This window comes from Nestor notabilis, unplaced genomic scaffold, assembly GCF_000696875.1.
Source record: "Nestor notabilis isolate BGI_N333 unplaced genomic scaffold, ASM69687v1 scaffold7814, whole genome shotgun sequence".
NCBI classification, from domain to species: domain Eukaryota; kingdom Metazoa; phylum Chordata; class Aves; order Psittaciformes; family Psittacidae; genus Nestor; species Nestor notabilis.
The window spans coordinates 55314-72119 of record NW_009925998.1 but is presented as its reverse complement, the minus strand read 5'-3'; the positions used below and the strand labels follow the sequence as shown (position 1 = coordinate 72119).

The 16806-nt window shown below is 44.9% G+C and overlaps 1 protein-coding gene across 1 annotated transcript in view; it reads left to right on the top strand.

The window, feature by feature from the left end:
• Positions 1–16806, top strand: part of ADAMTS9 (ADAM metallopeptidase with thrombospondin type 1 motif, 9) — a gene marked incomplete at its 5' end in the record, with an annotated part of 77047 nt that overhangs the window by 17322 nt on the left and 42919 nt on the right. The window contains 10 exons of the mRNA XM_010013317.1: positions 707–848; positions 1255–1359; positions 5207–5352; positions 10648–10829; positions 10931–11067; positions 12045–12162; positions 12428–12523; positions 14949–15115; positions 15224–15353; positions 15908–16034. Coding sequence (XP_010011619.1) covers positions 707–848; positions 1255–1359; positions 5207–5352; positions 10648–10829; positions 10931–11067; positions 12045–12162; positions 12428–12523; positions 14949–15115; positions 15224–15353; positions 15908–16034 — 1350 coding nt within the window. The remainder of the gene's footprint in view (positions 1–706; positions 849–1254; positions 1360–5206; positions 5353–10647; positions 10830–10930; positions 11068–12044; positions 12163–12427; positions 12524–14948; positions 15116–15223; positions 15354–15907; positions 16035–16806) is intronic.

Here is a 16806-nt window from a genome sequence, read left to right as displayed (position 1 = left end):
AGAAATGCCCTCCTGCCATCCAGTCCCTGCCAGTTCAGCCTCATGATAAGCTGGCAAGGACCGGCCTCTCTATGGGGAAGAATGTCTAACCCCATGGATATTGCTTTTAAGGAATGCGCGTTCTCCTCGAACCTGAAGAGTGAGTTTTTCAAGCCCTGTGGCCCAGATACAGAGCTGTGTTTTAGGAGGCAGATTGAATCTGCCTTTCTGCTCCACAGGTCAAGATAAAGCCCTGGCACTAGCCCACGATGGGAACACCATTCCAGGAGCCCGCATGTCAGCTTGGTGCACAGTGATCGCCTGTTTTGCTGCAAAGCCTTCCCATGTGTTGTGTTGTGGAACAGAATGAGAGCCACGATGGCAAATCCAGGAGTTCAGTTCCTTTGGCAGTTCTACTAATCAACGATGCTCTTTGTATTTAGATATGTACCAATGCTTGCTTAGCAACTAAATGGAGGCCGTGCACACTCAGATATGCTTTTGCCAGGGTAGCTGACTGCAGTATGGTGGATGGTTGTTAGCACAGCACGGTGGTGGCGAACGGGTGATGCACCCTCCTGTGTTTGTGTCTGCAGTAGTAGTTGTAGTGCTTGTTAAATATGGCAAATGTGGTGTGCATCTGCCCTAAGACCAACTGAGGTAAGCAGCAATGGGTCCTAGTCTAATAGCCTCCTGTTTAACACCATTTATCTGATTTGTGTTGTAGCACTGGTTATGGGGAGTGTTTGCTTGATGAACCTTCATCAAGAACTTACACGTTGCCTCAGCAGCTTCCAGGGCTGATTTATGATGTCAACAAACAATGTGAGTTAATTTTTGGACCTGGATCTCAAGTGTGCCCATACATGGTAAGTGAAATTCCACACCTTGTTTTCCCTGATGTTGCCCAAGAAAAATAACGCCTCCTTGGGGTTGGGTGAATCGTAGAACCAACTAGGTTGGAAAAGACCTTTAAGACAATCAAGTCCAACTTTTACCCCAGGACTGCCAGGTCCGTCACTAAACCATGTCACTAAGGACCTCATCTACATGTTCTTTGAACACTTTCCAGGGGCAGTGACTTGACCGCTTCCCTGGGCAGCCTGTTCAATATCTAATCACCCTTTCAGTGAAGAAATTTTTCCTAATATCCAGTCTAAAAATGGGAGTTTAATGGTAAATTCTAGGAAGATAGTTTCATAAAGGGTCATGTATCTGGTAAGGCATGTGGCATGTATTTATTTAATACTTTCATCTTTTCAATAACTGAAGCAGATGCAGTGTCGGCGACTTTGGTGTATCAACATCGATGGCGCACACAAGGGATGTCGTACCCAGCACACACCTTGGGCTGATGGGACAGAATGTGAGCCCGGAAAGGTCTGTAATACTTGGTGCTTCAAGCCTTGTAGCTGTTTCCTAGGGCTCAGGCTAAGCATGTCAGTCAAAGATATCCTATTTTAGTGGTCAGCTGTATGGGGAACAGCTTCTGACTGCGGGGGGTGAGATCCCAAAGCAGCTCGGTGTGTTTTACGCCTGGTGTGTGTGGGTCAGCTCTAACCCAGGTAATGTGATTAACATCGAGTGCTTGGCATGACTTTGTTTAAAGCAGGTATTCCTTCTGGAGTGCTTATCTTTTTCAGTTAATGCCCTTGAGTGAACTTGTGAGCAAAACCTTTGCAAAGCTTCCCTAGGCTTTTATTAGAAATTTCCTATGTGATGTGAGCAATTAGTAATTTTGTGTAACATAAACCGGCCAACTGGTTTCATAGCTTGACAATTTCAGAGTAAAATATAGAACTGGTTGACATTTTCTGCATGAAGCATTTTTGGCAGTAATTCATAGAAACTTTCAATTTCCATGTGCAATGTCAGTTTCCAGCTAGCATTGTGGTTTCTAGAATAAGTATTTAGTTTTCCAGATCTGGAGAAAAATAGTTGAGAGGATTTTTCTTCTTTTATTTGGATACTGAAGCTTTTGATTGAAAATGCTAACTAGTTTTCATCATTTGTGTCTGAACAAAAGTATTCTCTATCTGGATCTTGTAAAAAATGAAATATTATTCTACAAGGTATAACCTCAAAATTTGCTTTTCTGGCTATTGATGATTATTTAAAGTTTTCTTTTAGAGTCAACATTTTAATTCATAGTCTTTTGAATGTATGTTTGGGTTGTTGTTGAGGGATGTGGTTGCTACTCCTTGGAGCCAGTGGTGCGCCAGTGTTTAATGTCTTATGTAAAACCCTTGCTGTTTTGAGACTCAGGATAAAGGGAAGGCAACTGTGGCATCCCTGTGGCATCCCTTTGACATGAGACCTTGTGCCTTCAGCTCCTCTGTTGGTGAGCTTGTGGTCACTGGAAGTTCAGAAATAACTTCTTGGGGCTGCAATTTTGTTCCGACAAACCTGCAGTTACCCTTGGATGTGACCAGTGATGTGCAAACAACTGCAATTGGGCAGATTAGCACCTCCTCAGTTACCCTGCGTCATGCAAGAGGAAGTGTCCAGATGCACGGCTTTTAATAAAGACTGTGTAAGCAAAATCATTTTAGCCCATAAATTTAGACAATTTAACAAGTCTAGACAAATTAAAGCGTGACCTGAACTTCTCGGCTGAGAGCAGATGGGCTCTTAAGAAAAGCTGATGCAGGCCACTCGTGTTTGGGCATTTGAATGTATTCACATAAAAAGGCTTTATGGAGTAATTCTTTTATCTGTTTGGATCATCACATGGTGTCTTCCCAGTGTTTACTTGGGCTTGTAAAGTGTTGTCGTGTGAGTCTCTTGTGGTTTTCAGGGTTGTTTAAAGAAGGGTAAAATAAGAGTAGATGAATAGTAATCATTTCTGTCTCCTGCTGTATGGCAGCAGGTAGCATATATGTTATGCATGCATGGAGCTTCACAGCACTTGTCTGCCCCCTGCTAATCTATTCAGCCAAAGTCAGCCCAAGGATAGGAGCTGGATGTGGTGAATTATCTGGGACTCCAGTGGCAAGGTAAAGGGAAGGAAAGTCTGTTGCAGTGTCTCCCTTCCTGCCATTGCTCTCCTGGTCGACTGTGTGTCTAAGTTATTTTGAATTTGCTCCAGACAAAAATTCTTTCATTCTCTGCTCTGGAAGCTCATAGGAAGGAGAACCCTGGCAGGCTTTTTAGCTTTTCTGTTGTAACTCAACAGAAAGTATTTTTAAAACACAAAAGGCACGAAGGTTGTGCAGCCAGAGTATTCACAGTGTGCTTCCAAGAAACACCATTACGTTTCCATAAGATAATCTTGCTGTTTATTTAAAACAGCTGCTCCTTTTGGGTTTTTTTTTTCCCCTCTTTAATTTACCATCAACTCCAAACCCCCAATTTTTAATCAAATCAAGGGATGCAGGTGATTTCCTGGTTAATTCTCAACCAGGATGGGTGACATATAGGTCATGTCACGGTCTGTTAGCTGTGTTCATTCACTGGTTAGCTATTCAGTCGTCTTCTCTGGGTCAGTGGTGCCAAGCATGACTGTGGTTATATATTTAGCTGTGAGCATCAACATTGCTGCAAGTTCTCCTCCACTGGGACAGCACTGTTGGATTGGTGTCATGTATTTTTGTATGTTGATGATAGCTGTTGGACCTCTTTGTCCCTATACAGGACTGGCGTAGGGGTCCCAGCCTGCATTTTTTTCAACCCTCTAAATGCCAGGAGGAGTTGTTTGCCTTGCAGCAAAGAAACAGGCATTTCAGCTTGTTTTATTCCTGTCCTTTACTGTGGCAGAGATTTTTCAGCCTGTTTCTATTTGGGGAATCATATTTTCAGATGAAAGCAAATCTAGGGCACATTGCAGCCTTAGAGACCACGCTCATTTTGTTTCTCAGCAAACACCACGTTTAGGGTGCAAGCTATGAGTTGTTCAGCTGTCCTGCAAACCATGTCTATAGGCAAATGCACCTGAGATCAGCTTTCTTCATCAGCAAAGCAATGTGACAAGCTGGCCATCATGAGCAAAAGGTGTTAAATGTGCTGCAGAGCCAGTGTCCCGTGGGCTGGATGCACAATTCCCAGCATAGCTTGATTTTGCTCTGTTTTTCCTAGATAGCTTTCTCCAAGGTGGTTCATGAGGATGTCTAAAAAAGGGAGATGAGCTCATGACGTATCCTGACACAACCTTGTTCCACTGTTAGTGAAAGGGCTGGAGAAACGCAGGATATAAGTAAATTCAACCCATTCCCATAAGGATCATCAGATGTTTTCCTGCCTGAACAGCCTCTGGTGGGGAGAAATTTTGCAAGGGAATGCTTTAATGATGCACTACTTGTTTTCTTCTTTAAGTCTGTAAGTTCTTCTAATCTGTGAGCAATCAGCACTGTTTGGGCTTCCTATAATTGCAAAGATTTAGGCATCCACAGACAGATGATGATGTCTTGATTTAAATCTGCTGCAGCAAGCTCTGTTCAGTGGGAGAGAAGTCCTGCTCTCACGGTCTTGGGGATACTTTTCCATCCATTCTCGTGGGGCAAGAAGGTGACTCTCTCCTAGATCTCGCCTCTCCAAAAGTCTGTGTAGTTGAACTAGCAAACATACCCCAAATGGACACAATTTATACCATAAAAATGAGGAATGGGGGCTTGCAGAAATAATTTAAGCCAGTTTTCCAAACAAAACAAAACAAGAATTATAACTGCAAAACAAAAGTCGAGGCCAGGCCTTGGCAAATCCCATGTTATAGCTGAGTAAAAAAAAACCCCAATTTTGGATTGAAAAATTCATTTTTCTATTTTATTCGCCCTTTGGATTTGTAAGTTTCTTTTCCCACTTTCTGGGGAGGTTTTCCCTGGTGTTTTTCTCCCATTGCCTGTCTCCTCCCCTAACACAGTGCCATTCTTGCTGCTCTCCAGGAAATCAGATAAGCAGTGCTGCAAGTGATGCCGTGCTGTTCAGCACCAGTAAACGGGGAATATTCAGTGGTTGCTGTTGTCCTCGGTCTTCTTCCCATAAATTGCTCCCATGGAGTCAGCAACTTGCCTTCACTTCTCCATTTAAGGGTGCAGAGAAACTAAAATATGGGGGGGGATAGACAAAAAGTAGAGTTCAGTTATATTTGGTTGCAAAATCTTTGCTGCTTTATGCCATGTGGTTGAGAAAGAAGGAAGCCTGAGTCTTGTCACCCAGGCTGGTTGCTGTTTGTTGGCTTATAATGCCAAAGCAATGCAAACCCACCTTTCCCATCTCTCTCCTTCGCACACAGCACTGCCGGTTTGGGATGTGCGTGCCCAAAGAGCGAGAGGCACCGGTGATAGATGGAGCATGGGGGACATGGAGCCCTTTTGGGACCTGCTCGAGAACCTGCGGCGGTGGCATAAAGACGGCAATACGGGAGTGCAACAGGCCTGAGTAAGTGTATGCAGCAGGGGGAAGCACTGGGAGGTGAAGGGGGGAAAAGCAGATCTATTACCCAAATGGGCTGAAAACCCCTTTGGCTGTCCCCAGCCCATGTGTGCTTTGCCTGGCATGGACAAGGCAGCATAAGAACCAAGGAGGAGCTGGTCATAGGTTTGGTTTGTGGGTAAAGTGTGCTAAAAAGGGATCCAGTCTAGGGAGAGATAAGGAAAAAGCTATTATCTGTGTAGGTTTCCTGGGGAGGCACAGCCAGGGTCCCAGTTCCAAAGGTGTTTCTCTTTCTCCAAAGCTGTGGATCAGAAAGAATGGAGAAGGGAAGGAGCTATGGTTTTATCCATTTTTCACCATTTTGCAGCTGTTCCTACAGGCCACTTTATACAATTTTCTACCATTTCACTCCTACTTTGGCTGGATTTGCAGCTTTTGGCTGCTTTTGCAGCTGATCCTTTACACAGTTATATGTCTGCTGGTGCAGACTAGCCAAACCTCAGCAGAAATCTGTGCCCCGTTAAAAAGTGGCACTCAAAAATGATTGCTGTCGGCCTGGAATGCGAAATCCTGCACCCTCTGAAATGGCAGGGAATTTTGCCGTGGGCTTCAGGGAGACAAATGCATGGCCAGGCAAATACTAGTAATAGGTTGAGCAACTGGTATGAGTACAGCCTGTTTACATAAATTGTGAACTGTGCTGGTTTCTGTTTAACTGCCTCTATTCAGCCCATGAGAGCAAGAAGGGGTGAGCAGGTTGCTTTCTAGGGTCTCAGATGCAGAGAAGTGAGTGGTCAGTAGAGCTGGTTGGACTGAGAGGTCTTAAAAAGATTGAGCAGGCTCATTCCACCTTCTCATCATTGGTGTTGGACAGCTTGTTGCCAAGGAAATTGCCATTAGTGATATGCTAGTGACAGTTTCATCACTGCTAATGGGAGAAAGGAGTGCTTGTACCTGCAGCACCAGTGGTGAAGTGACAAAGAGACTGGCTCAGTGCAGCTGCGCAAGTGTTGGAGGAGAAGGGCTGAGGCTAAGGGAGTAGGACAGCAGCGCATTAATTAACATGATGCTGAGAAGCACACGAGCACAAAGGAGTTCTCCTCCCACTGTGCTGAGTCAGCATACACCATATGGTCTTCAGTAGCCATAGAGAGACAAAACTAAAATGTTTTTCCACACACAGAACCAGCTATACTATGCAGCTGAACCTTTGGATGCTGTCAGTGAGATGTATCCCTCTGTTCCAGGGATACATCTGTTTGGACAGATAGCTTTTTGTGATAGCAAATCTTTATCCTAAAGGGATTTTGAATTCCATCTTCCCTTACAGCTAGCGTTTTGTATCTTGGTGTTTCATAAGGCAGATTGCTTTGGCTGGGGTTTGCAAAAGCACCTAAATACACTCAGCACCAAGCTGCTTGTGAAATTGCGTGTGGTCATCATTAATAGCAGTTGTTTTCCAGGCCCCCTTTCGAGAGCTGTGTAGCTGGCAATGGCCTCCAGTCCCTCACAGAGTCTGTCCTAGCCCTGTTCACAGAGTTTTACACCAACTCTGTTGTTTTATCCATGCAATTTGACATCTCAGCGTGGGCTCCCACCATCTGTGTCCCTGTTATCATGGGGCTGCTGAGGCAATGCAAGTGATGAGACACCACTGGGTACTCACCTGCCTCTCCTGCTTTTCAAAGTACTTCAACATTACACAGCGTTTCTGCTCTATGTAGAAGGCAGAAAAACCCAGTCCAGATACCTTGAGTAAGATTTGAAATAGTTTTTCAGTAAGCCTTTTGTATTGAAAGATGATTTAGTGTTTTCAAGTGTTTTCTGTGCACAAGGGCCTGGGGTGGGATCTTGGATGCCAATAAAATTGTGTGTTAAACCTGGCACTGAAAATGACAGAAAATGAAGCTGCAGCTCCTGCCTGTTTCTAATGTGCTCTGACACCTACATGGACCAGTATCTTGCAGAGCTGTAGGAAAAGCTGTAAGCCTCCGAAATGGCAGCAGACTGTGCTGACATACACTGAAGGAATGCATTTGCTGCCCAGACCAGACCTTTCCCACCAAGATTGCCCACTTGGGAATTCTGGGCTGGCTGGTACAGACAAAGCCTACGGCTGGAGCTCGTCACATTAGAGGGTCTGTGGTGCAAGCCTCATTTTCAAAACAAGCTTAGTTGCAGAATTAGAGGAAAAAGGCATATTTCATAAGATGTCAATACCAGAAGCCTTGTTTTCAGGAATGGCTTTCTGGATGGGGGACTGTTATCTCTGGATGCGAGTCAGATCACGTCTGCCTTTTAGTCCATCACAGAAGTATCCACCTATGCTGAAAGCTGTCCGAGCTCAACATGTAAACACATCTGTAGATAACTGTGCTGGCCACTGGCAGCACATGTACCAATTCCCTGTCCCAGGTCTTCCTGGGATGCTGCAAAGGAGATCGCAGACTGATCCGTGCACACTAGAGCTTCACAGGTTTTTCTGCAGAGATACATAGGCAGACGTACAGATGAACACATGTGCCCCACAGTTAATTCTCCAGAGGCCTTTTGTGGCAGCCTGAGTGTCCCCCGGCAGAGCTACTGCCCATGGGGATAAGCATGTCCAAAGGACCCCCAAAACAGCGCTTCTTGCTGAGGTACCTGTACCTGGTGCTTCTGGATCGCTAAGACTTGGGTGCTGCCTCAAGGTCTGCATATTAAAATGCTCAAGGTTAGTAATTGCAGATGATGCATTAAACATTGCATGTTTAAGACTTGTCACAGTGGAAGTGGAGGTAAGACCCCACCATTCCCCAGGCCTATGTGCTGTGTCCTCAGAATTTCTGGTGTGCTGGGAGGAACACAGTGAAGCTGGGGTATACACAGGAACTTGTAAGAGAGTCAATGCTATGTTGAAAGTGGGTCCACACAGGCTGTTAGTTGATCAAATAGATGATTGAGAGAGAAGGGAAATCGAGGCAGAACAGGAGGTTTCTATGCATGCACTGCTTTCCCTTCTGTCTCTGCTTCACTGTTGATGATTATTCATCAACATTGAGGCACTGGCACAGGTCAGCCAGAGAAGCTGTGGCTGCCCCATCCCTGGCAGTGTTCAAGGCCAGGTTGGACACAGGGGCTTGGAGCAACCTGCTCTAGTGGAAGGTGTCCCTGCCCGTGGCAGGGGGTTGGAGCTGGGTGAGCTTTAAGGTCTCCTCCAACCCAAACCAGTCTATGATTCTATGATAAAAATATTATGTGGTGGGAAGTATCCTGTATTTCTTCATGACACTGAAAATCGATGTTATATGAGGCTGACTTACTTTTCAGGGTCAGTTCTTTCTGTTTACTCAGACTCTGTGAAAAGCAATTCTGGTTTAAAAACACCCTGAAGCTCTCGGGGTGCTTTGGGGCTGTTTTGCAGTGTCAGAAGTATGAGTATACCTCAGCCCCAGACACTGACTGTGGGGAGATTTACTGCCACAGTCAGGAAGCTGACAGTTTGCAATATGATGGCAATATTTAGCATCCTTCAGTTTGTGGTGTGTCCATGTGTTCAATGTTATCTCAGTCTCACGGGCCATGTGTAGAGAAAAGGAAACTATAAAGTAGCTTGGGATCTTTAGATTTTGTTAGACGTACCCGTTAGAAAGAAAAAGATTCTTGCATGTTCTTCTTAACTAACTTACTATTTAAAAGTTTCATTTTTATTAACTTGATCCATATTGGAAGCAATGTGGGTACCATAAAAATATTGTGATTGCAATTCTTTTAATGAAATGCCCTGCCAGAAGTTTGTGTAATGTAGAGCCTGCAACAGTCCTGGGCTGTGCCTAAGACAACTCCTACCCCTCTGCATTTAGGGTAGGACTTCAAGGGTCTGCACCATGGCAGTGTGTATCTCAGCAAGGAGAGGATGCTGGCAGGGAGAATCCCATGTGTGGAGCAAGTGATGCTCTGCATCTCACCCACAGCTGCCAGAATCAGAGAGTGGTTTGGGTTGGAAGGGACCTTAAAGATCATTCAGTTCTAACTACAAGTTGTAGGTTTAGTGGTTATTTTGCAGCAGAAGCTGGAGCTGGGCCAGATGTTGTCCTAAGCTTCAAGGGCCACTCTGTGCTGCTGTACATGCCCCATGGTCAGGGCATGGTGGCTCCAGCTGCTTGGGATGCTTTTGCCCTCTGTTGACTCCTCTGAAACAGTCTGCAAAAGGGAAAGGCAGGGGCTCACCTCAGCAGGTGAAGGCTTTCCCATGCTAACGGCTGAGGTGCATCTTAACTTCATCTCCCTTGAATGCAGATCGTAGTTGGTATAATTTTTCCTTTCTGGATAATTACAGCTTTGCCCAAGCTGACCCTGTTGCTATCATCCAGATAGCAACATCCTTCCTTCTGTATCATAATGGGAAAAGCAAAGCTGCTTGGGTGGTACTGCGTATTGATGGAGGTAGCTTGTAGAAGCCTTCACTGTGCCCTCCCAATGTCATTTAAAGTTTCAGGAGAGAGCAGCAGCGATGGTGGGGTCTTTTTTTGGAACATTTAAAGCATGGTGCATCCTTTTTTGTCTTATTATTGCAATTCATTATATACATAAAAGTCTGCACATAGTCCGAACACATGAAATGTCCTTTGAACAGACAGTAAATAGCTTCTATCCCAAAGGTGCTTTCCTTGCAGCATTACTGGAGGTGAAAATGGGTCCTCACCCGAAAAGCGCCTTCTGCTGGGCTCCTCTCATGCCATCCACATGCAGCTCACTCTCGCACTGCTTAAAAAGGTTGGAGTGGGAGAGGCTTTTTCAGTGCCTGAAGTGAGCTGTTATCTGGCAAAGGCTCCATCTACATACGAGGACAAAAATAGTTTTATGACTACAGCCCTGAATCTGGGAGTTGGGAAATTCAAACTCCCTTCTCCTTTCTGCTGTGATGCTTAGTTATTTGCAACCCACTAGATCAGCCAAACCCTCAGCCACCAAATCCATAGGATCAGTAGGGTTGCGGAGGATGATCCCCTGTGGGATCCCTCAGGGCAAAACTACATTCTCAGATGGTGAAGAAGATGTTGCTTTTCCTCTTTGGCTTCTCTTACTATCACTGTATTTGGCAGAGAGTAATTATTCCTATTTTCATCCCTTTTTAGCATTGCATATGTGGTCTTTTTTATTAGACACCTGCATAATCTTTCCTGCTTGTCAGCCTGGGATATTAATTAAGACATGCGCAGGGGCAGAGCCCACAGAATGATGTTACAAATCCTGTCTGTGCTGAACAGGTTGCAGAATTGGAGGTTGCATCTCATTTCAAGCCTTATCTTGTTTTTGCAGGCCTAAAAATGGTGGGAAATACTGTGTGGGGCGCCGCATGAAGTTTAAATCCTGCAACACCGAACCGTGCTCGAAGCTGAAGAAGGATTTCCGGGATGAGCAGTGCGCTGACTTTGATGGGAAGCACTTTAACATCAACGGGCTGCCCACGAACGTGCGCTGGGTTCCCAAATACAGCGGCAGTAAGTGGCGGGGGAGATGCAGATCCTGCCTCCTGGATTGCAGCATCGGGGTGATGGCGTTGGGATAACGTGCTTCTGGTTTTCCTCCCCACTGTCCCCAGTCCTGATGAAGGATCGGTGCAAGCTGTTCTGCCGAGTGGCAGGAAATACGGCGTATTACCAGCTGCGGGATCGAGTCATTGATGGGACACCCTGTGGCCCTGACACCAATGATATCTGTGTGCAGGGACTTTGCCGGGTAAGTATCTTCCCTCCTCTTCAGCAAAGGGTGATAGCAGTTCTGCACAGCAGGCTGGTGCTTCTGCACCCTGCTCCACTCAGTTCTTGGTGTGCCCTCTTCGCTTAGGTTGGAAAAGACCTTTAAGATCGAGTCCAACTGTTAACCCAGCACTGCCAAGTTCACCACTAAACCACGTCCCCAAGTGCCACTTCTACATGTCTTTTAAACACCTCCAGAGATGGTGACTCCACCACTGCCCCGGGCAGCCTGTTCCAGTGCTTGACTGCCCTTTCAGTGAAGAAATTTTTCCTAATACCCAACCTAAACCTCTCGCCTGGTGCAAATTGAGGCCATTTCCTCTTGTCCTATCACTTGTTAACTGGGAGAAGAGACCAAGGCCCACCTCACTCCATCCTCCTTTCAGGCAGTTGTGGAGAGCAATAAGGTCCCCCTGAGCCTCCTTTTCTCCAGACTAAACAACGCCACTTCCCTGAGCTGCTCCTTATAGGCTTGTTCTCCAGACCCTTCACCAGCTTCATTGCTCTCCTTTGGACACACTCAAGTGGCGGAAGTTTGTATATCTGCCCGAAGTTACTGAGGGCTGTGAAGGTCTGAGCCTGAATCCAAATGATGCTTCCTTCTGTGCTCTGCCTTGGTTCTTCTCAGTCAGACCCCGGAGCACTTTACATTCCCATTCACAATTATTTTTCACACTTTTCTCTATGGAAACAATTGGTGCAGGAAGTTTTCTCTAGTGAAGGCATTGCCTGGTGCAAATGGCAGCTCTGATTCTCGCTTTGTAAGAAAGCCTTTTGTTTGGAAGTGGTGTGGGATGGCCACACTGTAATTCAGCAGAAAAATGTGGGGAAGCAAAACAATTTGTCTCACAGCAGCCTTTTGCATACACAGCTTTTGTGCGCCTTAATTGGGAGGTTTGTAAATGCTGTTCTAGTCTGTATTTGCTCAATCTAGTTTTTTCAATGTCTCTCTTAAAGCAAGCTGGATGCGATCATGTGCTGAATTCAAAAGCAAGAAGAGATAAATGTGGTGTTTGTGGTGGGGATAATTCTTCATGCAAAACTGTTGCAGGCACATTTAACACGGTGCATTATGGTAAGAATCTGTTGCTAAAAACTTTATAGTGAAAAATGCGGGTCTGTAAAAGCCATTACCACACTTAATCTACAAAGAACAGTGATGTAAAATGCAAAGCTTTTCTAGCTACGGTATATTCTATTTTATAACTATTTATGCTATCCCTAAATGAAAAGTATTGGCTTGCGTAATGTGAGGTAATTTTGCTCATTTCCCTTCCCCCTGTAAAAAGCAAATGAAATGTCTGTGTAATAGCTTTAGCTTTTTGTTAAATCTTTTCTAGGCTATAACGTTGTGGTCCGCATCCCAGCTGGTGCAACTAATATTGATGTGCGTCAGCACAGTTACTCAGGGAAGCCAGAGGATGACAACTACCTGGGTGAGTTGCGGTCCTTGTTTCAGTCCAGAAATCTGCCTTTATTGTCTGGTTTTGGTAATATATCTACTGGTGATCTGTGGAAGGGAGGGTGAAGAATTCATTTAAGGGAGGTGTTTTCTTGAGAATATTTTATATGTCTACCAAACATTGAGCCTTGTCTTGTTCCTTCTTTTGTTCATTCTGTCCTTGATGGAAAGTTTGGGAGGTTCACAGATTATAAGAAATATCCTGCTAGAGCATCTCTGGAGCTGGGAGGGACCATCGAGCCTAAGCTGTGGGTGGCAGCTGAGGCACAAAGCTAGGAACCAAACAGGCTTCGAAGTTCTGCTGGAGCCTCCTCATCAGACACTCTGCTTTCACTGTGCCTTGGCCTGAGAGTAAATATGTCATACCCTGGAATTCATGTATACAAACAAATTCAAAGGGAAATTATTTGCTGTTCCTCTAAGAATAATAATTCTGATTTCACTTAGATTGAGCCCTTCTTTTCCCTAAGTGATAGTGATACCTAGGAATACCCTGCACCAATGATAGTGGTTGGATTTAAACCTAACAATAACTTGGCCTTTGGCTGTTGGACATTGATAGTCACTGTTTTCTCTAACCTGTGGGTATGTCTGTAGAGGCAGATGAAAATGCTTGGGATACTATCTTAGACCAGTCTGCAGCACACACATAGCCCAAGTGCTCGCTGTAACTCTGGGCATATTAAAAATGGGACTAGGTTGATGGTTCTTAGCCCATTGAAGGTAAAGGAACTCGCTTGAGAAACAACTAGAGGAGACTATTGTGCAAAGGGAAACGAATCTGACAGCTTTGGCTGTCAATCTGAAACACCGTCCCTGTGGCTGGACCCTTCATTCAGGCCAGAAGCTGAGCAGGTCCTCCATGTCCTCATTCCCAGACTGGGGTCATAAAATCACAGGTTTGGGTTGGAAAGGATCTTAAAGCTTATCCAGTTCCAACCTCCTGCCATGGGCAGGGGCATCTTCTACTGAACCAAGTCCCTGCACACTCACAGCTACACTGCACAGATCTGAACATTCATAGCAATGATAGATGGTGCAGGATGAATGCACATCAGTACCAGGAAAACCTTACTGAGATGTGATAGTTTTCCATCCTGGGGGAGGGAGGTATGTTTTGTTATTCCTCTCTTCTAGAAAAAACAGTCCTCCCCGAGTTGTGCCTATCCCAACTTGTTTACCCCAGAAGGAGCCCCAGAGAACTTCTCAGTTCTTCTTGGAGGGCCTTTAATCTTCTTGGGAAGCAATGAAGTCAAATCTTCTTTAATGTTGCTTTAATATTGCTGGGAAAGCATCTCTTCACATTAGGCCTGACTAGAAGCAAATGAGAAGTGTGCGTGTGTCCACTTATTTTGCAGCTCACTGAGTGTGAAATCTTGGGCCCTCAGTACTGAGAACCTTGTACTTGCTTAACAATTTAGGAGGACTTTGATGTTGTCATCAAGTCTAAGACGTGTACCTACTGTTGTAGGAGATACAGTAAATGGGAAGGAATCCTTTAATGAGTTTTACTACTGCCTAATGATATTAGAGCCTCCAAAGCGTGGAATTTTGCTGTGCAGTGTCTTTGGGAACTTTCCTCCATCTATGTCTGTTTACTACAGAGCAGTGCTTTGCTTCATTATCTCCTCTCATTTGGTGTAAACCCCTTCCCTTTGGTGTTTTGGTGTTAAGTTTGGATTTTTCAGTACAGGGGCTTTGTAGTAATGTAGCTGTGATGGGTGAAATGGTGGGGAAACTAACTTAGGAAATTAGCTACATAATCGCATTAGTGTGAAGCTGTGCAGCAGACTGCTGTTTTCAGGAAACTGTTCCTTTTATAAAGCATTTAGGCTTTAAGCCTTTGGTGCTTTCACATACCTTAACATTTGGAATAATAAAAAGTACAGGGGGAGGAGGGAGAAGGGGAGATACTGACCGAACTCTCCCTATAATTATCTACTAGAAAATGACATTTGGGCAATTAGGGTTACATACATTTACCCTAAGAACACACCTGGAAACAACAGGGAAGCCACCCTATCTGCACAGCTAACAAGAAGTTTTGGGCAGGATTATTTCTGCATTATATGAGGGGGTATAGATTGTGTGTGCTGTGTACAACAGCCAGCCCCACATGCCTTTTGGGTATCTCTTATGCCCTGGGTTACGGGTGAACTAGTTAGCAACAACTTCAAGCATTCAGCCTTCGTTTTAATGAGTCTCTCCAGTGGAAGAAGGAGAAGACACAATGTCTGTAAGAGCTCTGCTGCTCTGTTTACATCCTTTCTGTCTGAGAGTGCCAGTGGGCTTTTCCTCCCATCCTAATGAAAAGGAGCACGGAAAGCACATGACCCACGTTATTATGTACGTATGAGTTAATTCTGCCTCTTTAGTTCTTGTTTTTTGCACCTATGCAGCCTTATCTAACAGTCAAGGAGACTTTATATTAAATGGAGACTTTGTCGTCAGTATGTTTAAAAGGGAAATCAAAGTTGGGAATGCTGTGATCGAATACAGTGGATCGGATAATACTGTTGAAAGGATTAATTCTACAGATCGGATTGAGCAAGAAATAACACTTCAGGTGAAGTATATGCTGTGTGTGCGGAAAAGTCTGCCCAGCATTATTGGACTGAAAACAGTGAGCAGCAAAGGCTCTTCATTTACTCTGCTTCATCTTTCATCCTTCCAGGTTTTATCAGTGGGCAATTTGTACAATCCTGATGTTCGTTACACGTTTAATATCCCCATTGAGGACAAACCTCAGCAGTTTTACTGGAATGCATATGGCCCGTGGCAGCCCTGCAGTAAGCTCTGCCAAGGTGGGTGCTTGGGAAGCCTGTTTTGTCCTGGATTTGTCTGGAATCTGAGCAGTGCTGTCAAATCCTTCTCCATTTGATTTCTTTGAGATTCTCATGTTATGGGTGTGATTGTTTCCCTGTAGCAGTAGATAATGTACAAGGTGTAGCACTACTTTGCTGCTGCTTGGTTTTGGAGCAGGGCACCTTGACAGCCCCTCTGAGCCAGGTGAGCCTAGCAACCTGGTTTGCAGGTGAGGAAGATCAAGAGCAGGAGAAGTTACGTGGCACTTCCTAAGGCAGCAAAGGGCTTTGGGGTCTGATTTGAGGTCTGACATCTGGTTGTTGCCCCCTGCCAGGGCTGACCCTGCTAAACACACATCCTTACCCTTGCGTCGTCTCATCTGTGTTAACCCTCTTCTGCTCTTCATAGAGTCTTAACCCTCTCCCTGTTTCTGAAAGAGATTTAAAAGCATAATTAAACGTCTCTTAAGTGCTGCTATAAAAGGAGGAAAAGAAATAACGGATTTGATTGCTTTCCTGTGTGACTCAAACAATGTGCCCTTTTTTCTTTGTAGGAGAACGAAAGAGGAAACCTGTGTGTACAAGAGAGTCAGATCAGCTCACGGTGTCGGACCAGCGATGTGATCGAATTCCCCAGCCTGACCCCATCATGGAGCCTTGCGGCACAGAATGTGAATTAAGGTGCATTCTACTCATCTGTGCCTATACATTACATCATACATTTATTGTTTACTCCTCTTCCTTTTCTCTCCAGCCTGTATTAGATTTAAAAAGGATTAGCAGTTGCCTCTTTGTCAACCAAGAGGGACTGACATCCACCAGCTGTGTTTTGAGAGGCACTTTTCTACATTTTCACTTTTCTCTTGTTGGATTAATCAGTGCTAAGTATGAAAAAGAAAAATCACCTAATACTGAAACATCTCCCTGTGCCTGAAATTTGCATCTGCCTGGATCAGAAATGCTAAGCACCATCCTCCAAACAGCCTGCAAAGAGGGAAAAACATATGCTCAAAGCAAAAGAATAATAACTAAGACTTGGATTTATCACCATTCGCTTAAAGCAAGGATTAAGTGTAGAGCAGGTTTGGGGCTGTCCCCAGACAGCTACTGGGGAGCTGGAATGGATAGAGCACAGCCTAAATCATCACAACCCGTTTTCCTTTAAAAAGCAATCTGTTTTCCTTTCTGGAGCTTAAATATGGTGGCATTGAATGGCTGCTGGTGAGGGAATTCAGATGGCTGTGTTTCCTGAGGGATTCCTCTGGCTGTGTTCAAGCTGGGGCTCTCTATAGGGGCTCTATAGGGGCTGTAGGTCGGGTTGTCGAGGTAACAGCTGTTGCCATTGCAACAGGTTGGAAACTTGAGAAGGGCAAATGCAGGAGTTTGAAAGCGGGCAGGGATGTGAGGGCTCCCACCATTCAGGAGCTATTGACTCCAAATCCCCTTGATCTTA